We start from the raw sequence: 9,484 nt of genomic DNA on the forward strand, positions 1-9,484 counted from the left end.
CCCTCAGAAATAGGCGATGGGCTCTGATTGGTTAGCTAGCCCAGTGTGTTGTGATTGGCTAAACCGCCTCTAGTGCGCATCTTGTGAATCCATTAGAATCGTTAGAAGACAGAATCGCAATTCATATATGAATTGATTTTTACGTGCACCTAGTTTTCTCTTCCTCTTCTCTAAAGAAGCGCAGCATGTCCTCGCCCCCTTTGCTGCCTTTTCCCGAGGGCGGGGTTTATCTGGGTTTGTTACATCACAAACCCGGGAAGTAACTCTTGTAGTCCCTACTAGCCATTTTTGTAGGCAATAAACTGACAGAATTTTAAAAGATGATATCAACGTTTGCATTGAACTTTCAGCTTCGTAACTTTGCAGATATTGTTTATGCTCAAACAGCAACATTACACACTAACTAACGTTAAAAAAGTGAAATTGCAATCAACCACCCCTTTAAGTGAATTTTAAGTCAAACTGGTCAACTGCAAAACAACTTTTAAAACTGAATATCTTTTTTTTTTCTTTGAATATATCATATCACATAGTTAATCAATAAGTTAATTATTTCGTCGGATTCTCTCTCTACAGGTGTATAACATGTTTCAACACCGGAGTTTGGGAGTGAGGCTCCATATCCGGGTCACCAAGTTGGTTCTCCTGCACACCCGTCCAGTAAGTGTGACCCTGTGATGTACAAACATTAGATCAACATCCAGGTCTCTGTATATCATGACTCAACCTGTCATTTATCTGCTCTCTTGCCGTTTTATTCCTGTCCTCAGGATCTGTGATGTTATCCTTGCTCAGCGTGTGTGTGTGTGTGTGTTTTAACTACCGGTTTTCTCCTTCATTTTATTGCTGGATTTCACTCTCTCCAAAGGCTCCGGAGAGTCTGGCTGAAGGTTTTTGAGTGCTCACCTCTAAAGTCTGAAATGATGCATGTCAGGACGTCACTGAATAGCCATTAGTGTAAATATGCTTCAGGGCAAAGCCTTTGGACTCCGACTCTGATATCATGAAGATAAAATCAGAGAAATGATGGCTTTAGATGCTTGAAACAAACTGTCTTTAAGTACAACTGAATTAGAGCAGCAATTCTCAAAGCCATGTTGATTTCACTTTGTGATCGATGAATCAACAAGTCCAACTTTTATATCAGCAGGAGTTCATGAAGGAATGAAAGACCCCTTGGAGTTTTGGGACTTTTAGTCTGTTAGTTTTGATGCTAAACTATAAATGCTGATTTATTCATACAAGTTGACAGACTTTTATTAGATACACATTTATAATTGGACCAAAAATAGTGCTTATCTTGCAAGAAGAGACATACACTACTGTTCAAAAGCTTGGGGTCAGTAAATTTTTTAAATGTTTTCAAGTCTCTTCTGCTCACCAAGGCTGCATTTATTTGATCAAAAATACAACAAAAACAGTAATGTCGTGAAATAATATTATAATTTAAAATAACTCCTTTCTATTTGAAAATATTTAAAAATGTAATTTATTCCCGTGATGTAAAGCTGAATTTTCAGCATCATTACTCCAGTCTTCAGTGTCACATGATCCTTCAGAAATCATTCTAATATGCTGATTTTTAACAATATTATGCCGAACATTTGTCCAATAAAACACTCTCTAATGACTAGCAAGTAGCAAAGCAGCAAATCATGATTCATGTAAACGCATCATCTAAAGGCTCTTTAATTTGATTTGTGTGTGGCTGTTACGGTTTCAATACTGCTCTCGTCAGTTTTATAGGGTCTTTAAAGTAAAATTCACTGACTAGTAGTGTAAGCTGTTTGTCCCTGGGAGTCGATGTCATATTTCATTTGAAATCATCCCCTATACCCTCATTCATTATTCCCTACATTAGGCCACTAATACAGTTCACTTGAAGGAGTGAATGAAAACGAGTGAGTGAATTCGGACACTGAGTGCACCGGGAGGACTGCCGCTTTTACATAGTTAGTGCTTGCTGTTTAATAATCATTTGAAACTGTCAGCTCCAGTAGTAAGATTAAAGGATTTATCTTGAACGCTGTCATGGAAATTATGTATAAACCCTAGTTCAACAATTTAATTAATTTGCAATTAATTTATACCCGTGTTGTATTACGCTATATCACACCATAGACAAGTGCTTTGTAAATTGAATGGATGATTCAGCTGCAGGCGCCATCTTCTGGTGAGACGTGGGAATTCATTCGGCGCTGACTCTCACAGTGCATTATGGGTATTCTGTAGCCGTTGAGCGTGCACAGGTTGTACACCGGTTTTTGCGGTGCATTGTGGGATTGAATGAGTGCACTCGAGAATGTCCGCTATGGTTTCGGACACCACTACAAATGGCTGTCCACGCAAATAGTGCCCTATTTAAGTATATAGGGGGCGATTTCGGAAACAACCCATGACACAATGACAATGACGTAGAATGCAGTGCCCTCTGGTGGACAACACTCTATTTGACCAACGTTACATAAAGGTGAATTGACTGATGTTCGCATTCTTTCGCAGAGGCAATATCGTAACCTATGAGGTTCGTCCGAGGCGCGATCATTGCTGGTTGTAAATTTTTAGGGGCAGTCATGGCCTAATGGTTAGAGAGTCGGACTCGTAACTCAAAGGTCGTGGGTTTGAGTTTCGGTACCGGCAGGGATTTTTGGTTAAGGAAATGAGGCTCTCTCTTCCATCCTCACTGCTGTGTGTGTGCACTTGGATGGGTTAAATGCAGAGCACAAATTCAGAGTATGGGACACCATACTTGGCTCCACGTCACATCACGTTTAATACTCTGATTGTGTTTAAATGACCACAGAAGTATACAGACGTTCTTACAAATAAAGTGGGAAGTATCTAATTTAAAGTTTTGCTGCACCAAAGTCTGTAAATCAGATTCTAATTGTCCAGTGTGTTTCTTAGGAAAAGCTGAAGGTGGGCCACCATGGAGAAAAAGCCCTGGAGAGCTTCTGTCACTGGCATCATGCGGAATATGGTGCACGATACCTGGGAAACAATCACGTTCCTGGGAGCAGAGACGACCCTCCTCCTGTGGACGTGGCCGTGCTGGTCACCAGGTACTTAACAATCACGCTTGATATAGAGTCACCCCAGAAAAATTATTGGACACTTATAAATGTCACACTTATAAAAAAATATCAAACCATGTGCATTTATTTAAAGAAAGATAACAAGGAAACACATTTTATATATATATATATATATATATATATATACAGTATATATCTGGTATAGCTATATCTGGTATGTATGTGTATATATATATATTCAATACAAGACTTTTGCCCCAATTTTCCCCCGATTTACAGATTGGATAAATCGATGCTAGTTGCCAACTGTCAGAGCCAGTCTGCAGATTTGAGCTGACAGATTTCAGAGAAAATCACGTAGTGTATGATGCTAACAGACTGATTTTTTTTTAGCTTCAGACTATAAATCCATCCAGTCAGAGGATATCAAAACATGTTTGATATTTTGAGCCGAATTTTTTAACACATACTGTTTTCATTTTTCACGCGTCTCCTAGCAAGAATGCACACGATTCTGCTTGAGTTTGTTGTGATCGGAAGGACTTTAAAGTCTGGTAGTATGTGATCCTCAGTCATTTAGTGTATGTTGGCCAGTGTTTCCTCTATGACTATTAGATGGTAAGCGTATGATGCCTAACGTTTTACAGTCTGTTCAGATTTTAAAAGTCGTGTTGTATATTCCAGGCTTTAGAGACAAGAGCATGCAGCATTTGAGACAAACAGATATAGACACTTGCATTTTAATGCAATTATTAAGTGTTACTTCTATTTCCAAATACTGTTTTGGCCCATCACATCTGCACAGATTTGATTGCGTTTCACTTCTCATTCTCCATCGCCATCTCTCTGTTTTACGTCTTTCACTTTCCGTTTTGTCACACACGTCCTTTGAAGTTCGGTACCTTTCAGCTCTTGGCTGCTTAAGACAGATTTAACCTTTTTTCATCCCTTTTATTGAGATCCAACACAATTTGAACTCGCCAGTATCTGAGCTGTGATAGACCCTAATAATCCTTCTGTCAGCAAGACAGGTTTGCTCCCAATCTTCATCTTTTCACTACAACAGATTACTAGCGGCAGCCAAAACACGGCATTCCTGGCGCGGGATTAGGATTTATTAGCGTACTGTAATTTTCAGAATCCAAAAAAGTAAAGAAAAAGAAAATCCTTTTGTTAAAACGACTCATGTGAGCCTGTCAGATACTATCTGTCATCCCGGGCCCGAGGAGCTCTCAGGGAGAGCCAGCGCACACAGAGAGGGCCTTTGTTCCCCCTGTACCGGGTTAAATATGATCTACGCCGGTGTACAAAAGCAGCTCTCTATAAGGATGCGGCGTACGGGAGCAACATCTGTCTCAGCTTGCATGCCAAGATGGCTCGGGGCAGCGAGAATGCATCAGAGCAAATTAAGGCTGACAAGGTGTGCCTCGGTTTCCCCTCTCACAGCTTTGTTGGAGCTGTCAGTGGCTCGTCCGGGTTCCTGCGGCACTTGCTGACTGAAGAAAGATTATCTTCTTAATGCTTCTATGGCCACATTTACACTGTGCTTTTCACTGCTCTTCTGAGAGCTTAATCTTATCGGGAACACAATCAGGCCTTCGCTGAGATCCGTCATAGAATCATTACTGACTGATCTATGCTTTTAAAAAGCTGTTTCAGGTAGAGTCTCAGCACCAGGGATGGCATTACGTTACAGTACAGTACATGGGTACAGTGATGTTACATGAATGTTTGTATTTTACAGCTGCGAGAAGTCAAAATCTTATTATGATTAGCATTACATCATACACTACTGTCTGTACCATACAGAACGGTAATTTACAGGGATACACTCATGAATTTAAATGTGATTGTCACTCCTAATTTAAAAATAAATTTAGAATGCTTGAATTTGAATTAAATTTGAATTCAGGTAGCAATCATAATGTAGAATCGCAATTCAGATTTGAATGTACACTACCATTCAAAAGTTTCAGGTTAGTAAGATTTTTTTTAAGACATTACATCATATTTATCAAAAGTGACAGTAAAGACATTTATAATGTTAAAAAGATTTCTATTTCAAATAAACGCTGTTCTTTTGAACTTTATATTGATTAAAGAATCATCAAAAAATGTTTCTACAAAAATATTAGGCAGCACAACTGATTTCAACGTTGATAATAATCAGAAATGTTTCTTGAGCATCAAATCAGCATGATTTCTGAAGCATCATGTGACACTGAAAACTGCAGTAATGATGTGGAAAATTCAGCTTAGATTACAGAAATAAATTGCATTTTAAAATATATTCAAACAGAAAACAGTTTCTGTTCTTATAAAAATATTTCACAATATTACTGTTTTTACTGTATTTTTAATCAAATAAATGCAGCCTTGGTGAGCAGAAGAGACTTATTTCAAAAACATTAATAAATCTTACCGACCCCAAACTTTTGAACGGTGGTGTATGCAGAATTGTTATGAATTAAAAATCAAGGAAATTCATATAGCTGTAGTTTTTAACTAGAAAACTCTTGACACACTTTGAATGCTGGCTTGACAAATCCATGTTTGAATGATAGATAGATAGATAGATAGATAGAAAGAAAGAAAGAAAGAAAGAAAGAAAGAAAGAAAGAAAGAAAATGATAAAGAAAGAAAGAAAGAAAGAAAGAAAGAAAGAAAGAAAGAAAGAAAGAAAGAAAGAAAGAAAGAAAGAAAGAAAGAAAGAAAGAAAGAAAGAAAGAAAGAAAGAAAATGATGCCTGGATATGGTCCAGACTGCTAGACTCAATAGCAAACAGCAACTCTGCTATATAATTGCAGATGTTAGATTTAATTGAAAGACATCTCTTAGTAACCAAATTGCAAAGGTTAAATGGTGCTACAGTATGAAATGTATAATAGTCAACAGAGATGATCATTTACCATGTTTTACATGGCAGTCTCTGCAAGCGTTTACTAAACAGGTCTGATTATTATGTAATGCTGGCACCTCTAGATTTCCGCACGAGTTTCCAAATTTGAAGTCTGACTTTCTGTTGCACCTTTTCAAGTAGGAAGTTGGAAATTCTGACTTTCCGAGTCGAATGGAACGCAGCATTAGCTCCAATTATTCAGGATGAGGTCAGAGATGCTTTCATTTGGACAGTTTTGCGACAGTTGGGACATGGTGGTGGGCCACATCCTCCACACACATCAGCACTCCTATATGTATCCCTTCCCAGCCATTCGTCGCTGAACAGGATCTGTCTTCTTCAGCACCCAGCTGTGTCACATTCACTTAAGCTGTGAAGGAACAAGAAGGGAAACCAGAAGCCCACATCAAAAACCCTTTGGAATAGAGGGACATCAGACAGCCAAAGTGACACGTCGCAGAGCACGTATGGTGAAAACGTTTGATGATTGCAGGCTCAAAACAAGAGACATTGATCTTAGCTGTCTGACGTTTAATATACAACAACGTCTTTGTTCATTCGAAAAGCCTATTTGATTTTTTTTTTTCCGTTGAACCACCTCAAAAGTTCTCTGATGTTTTACTTTGTCATTTGTTGCCCACCAGCATTGGGGAAACTACTTTAAAAATATAGCTTCCCAAACTACAACCTGCTCATAATTGAAAGGCTGTTCTTTTGAAAGCTCAGTTTGTACACTACAAACTACTAACAAAAGCTAATAACATTAGGCAGTTCACACAGCATTTCCTGTCTTTTTATTCCATTTACAGGTCATGTGTGAACGGAATCTGTTGTTGAAATGATTAAGACACTGTAAGATTGACTGAATGCTGTGTGAACAAAGCTGTGCTGTATGATTAACAGATTTTAGGTTCGAGCGCTTTAAGAAGTTTGACGTAAGACGTTTGAGCCAATTATGAAGTTCTGACAGAGTCAATGCAAAATTGTGATTATTTACATTGTAGAAGTATTGCAAGTATTGAAATTGCATTGAAATTGAAGTATTGAAATATTGTCAAACTGGACAGATGTTGAAACTAAAGAGTTTCTCTCCAGATGTTTAACAATGTTATTTTAGTAATGTTTTGAATTATCTTTTATTTTTATACTTTCAAGTTTTATGTATTAGTGTGTATATATAGCGTACACACACACACACACACACACACACACACATTTCTGATTAGCTTTCGTTTATTTTTATTGCAGTTTTGGTGATTTTCAATGCTTCAACTTCAACTTTTTTCAGTTAGTTGACAACATTCATAATTTTAGTGTTTTACGTTTAAATTTTTCATCTAGTATTTACATTTACTTTCATTTCAGCTTTATTAAAAAAAAAAAAAAGGAATTTTCAGTAGTCTTCGTTTTAGTTAACGATAACTGCACTGCTGTTTAAAGGTAATCTCTGGTAAATGGCATCAAAGATTTCAACATTTGGTGCTGATGTGTGAATAATAGCAATATGTGTAAATACCAGATGTGTACTATTGCCAGAACAGGCTGTTTTAATGCAATTTAATGTTTCATGTGTGAAATTAACTATTAAATATATGTATGCATAATAGTGTATATATACTAAGACAATGTTCTTTCTAAAAGGAGACCAATCACAGTATTTATCTAGTGCAAAAACAATTACTGAACAAATAAATGAACACTACATGCAACTAATTAAACTAGAAAAATATGAGTATCTTGTAGAATTGATAAAATGTGACTGTGTACCTTAAATGCATTTGCAAGTTGCTTTGGATAAAAGCAACTTGCATAAATGCATAATGTAAATGTAAACCAAATGCTTAAATGTAAATGTAGTTTGAGAAGCTTGAGAATGCCTTTCAGCAAGAGTTGAGTAATGTAGTGAAGTCTGTGATGTCGCTGCTTTTACGGAGTTACTCCCCAACACAGGATACCACAATCACTGCTTGTTATTTGTTAACAATTCAGTGTTTAAAACCACAGCAGAAGTATCTGGTTGTCTGGCTCTCCTCCTCACCTGTTAAGTCATTGTTTAAGCTCAAAAATGGTTTTGGTAAAGTCAAATTACAGACTCTGAGGCTGCGACCACTGCCTCCCCAGAGTTCAGCCCTGCCAAAGACAATTACAAGAGGAAGCACAGCAGACATCTTTAACTCTTTGTTGTTTGAAGATTTGAAGGCATTGAACAAGGTTGCTCTAGACTCAGGAATGCTTTTCAATCCACAATGTCAGCTGCTAATTGAGGGATTGAGGGGTGCCTTCTGCTTGAACTGACGTTGACCCTGTGCGACGGGTCGTTTAATTGTGTTTTAGCAAGCAACTTGCCTAGTTTGCTTGTTAGTACTTGGTGCAACTCTGAGAAAGCAGAAATACAAAGTCTCTTAGATCTTCTTGGGTGTCATATGGGTTTCCTTTGGTGGCGGGGAGGAGATGTGCTTTCTGCTTGTAATGTGGGGACGAATCTGTTTGAATTCAGGCCAGTCGGGAAGTGGGGGGTGAATGCAAGCAAGTCTAGACGATATCCAGACATCTAGTGTTGTTTGGTGTTTGCATTAGTCTCTTTATGTTTCTGGGCGTCTCTCTCTGCCCTCTTCTGTCTGTCTGCACTTCTCCACGAGTCCTGATATATGTGTCGTATAACTTCACATTGATTCGTTCCCAGATGCTGAAGTGAAGCTGTAGGCACCTTGCTCAGTCATCAGATGGGTGTGTGGGAAAACGGCCTCTTCTAAAGCGTCTGTTTGCCATTTCAGAATCAGAATCAGAATCAGAAGAGCTTTATTACCAAGTATGTTTACACACACAAGGAATTTGACTTGACGACAGGAGCTTCCAGTGTAGAAGAAAGTACAAACATAGTGCAGACATACATGATAGTGCAGACATACATAGGAATAACACAGTAGAGATGTAATATAACACTAATATATATAATATATTATATATAATAATATAAAATAATAATAATATATATTATTTCACACCCAACCCTGGCGTTTAGACATTCTCTGTTTGTTCCATAGGGCTCTGAAATAATTCTCAGCACACTCACGTTAACCCTGCTGTATGAGCCAAACTCTGTCAGCCCTGATCAGCCAAATAAAATCCAGAAAAATCTGAAAAATAATACTGTGTGATACACTCAGAAGGCCATTTGTGAGAATAAGATGCTTTGTGTGTGTGTGCATAAATATATGTAACAAATTATTAGTAATGTTTCATTTAAATTTCCATGGACTTTTAGTTTGTTTCTAGTCAGTTTCCTTTTTCCTAGCAATCTTTAGTTGTCATGGTTTCTGAGTTGGTGTCATTCTGTTCAGGTGTGCTTCATTAATTAACCTTGTTTGCTCTGTGTACTTAAGTTCCTCTTGTTTGAGTTCAGTTTGTGTGGTCTCGTCAGAGTTTTGGTTGTGTATAGTTAGTCTTGTTTGGATTCTCTTCAGTGTGGATTGTTAAAAACTTCTGAATCTTCATCTTCTTCTTCATGTGCATTTAACAACCAAGTTGTGACTATATAGGCCTATATACG

The 9,484-nt window shown here is 37.7% G+C and overlaps 1 protein-coding gene across 3 annotated transcripts in view; it reads left to right on the forward strand.

The window, feature by feature from the left end:
* The window catches only part of LOC107662259 (A disintegrin and metalloproteinase with thrombospondin motifs 17-like), a 131,473-nt gene that overhangs the window by 35,946 nt on the left and 86,043 nt on the right, over nt 1-9,484 (forward strand). For all 3 annotated transcript variants that reach the window (XM_016452209.1, XM_016452210.1, XM_016452211.1), the window contains exons 5-6: nt 577-660; nt 2,908-3,062. In XM_016452209.1, the coding sequence (XP_016307695.1) occupies nt 577-660; nt 2,908-3,062 (239 nt within the window). The remainder of the gene's footprint in view (nt 1-576; nt 661-2,907; nt 3,063-9,484) is intronic.

Source organism: Sinocyclocheilus anshuiensis, unplaced genomic scaffold (genome assembly GCF_001515605.1).
Source record: "Sinocyclocheilus anshuiensis isolate Anshui unplaced genomic scaffold, SAMN03320099.WGS_v1.1 scaffold579, whole genome shotgun sequence".
In the NCBI taxonomy this organism is placed as follows: domain Eukaryota; kingdom Metazoa; phylum Chordata; class Actinopteri; order Cypriniformes; family Cyprinidae; genus Sinocyclocheilus; species Sinocyclocheilus anshuiensis.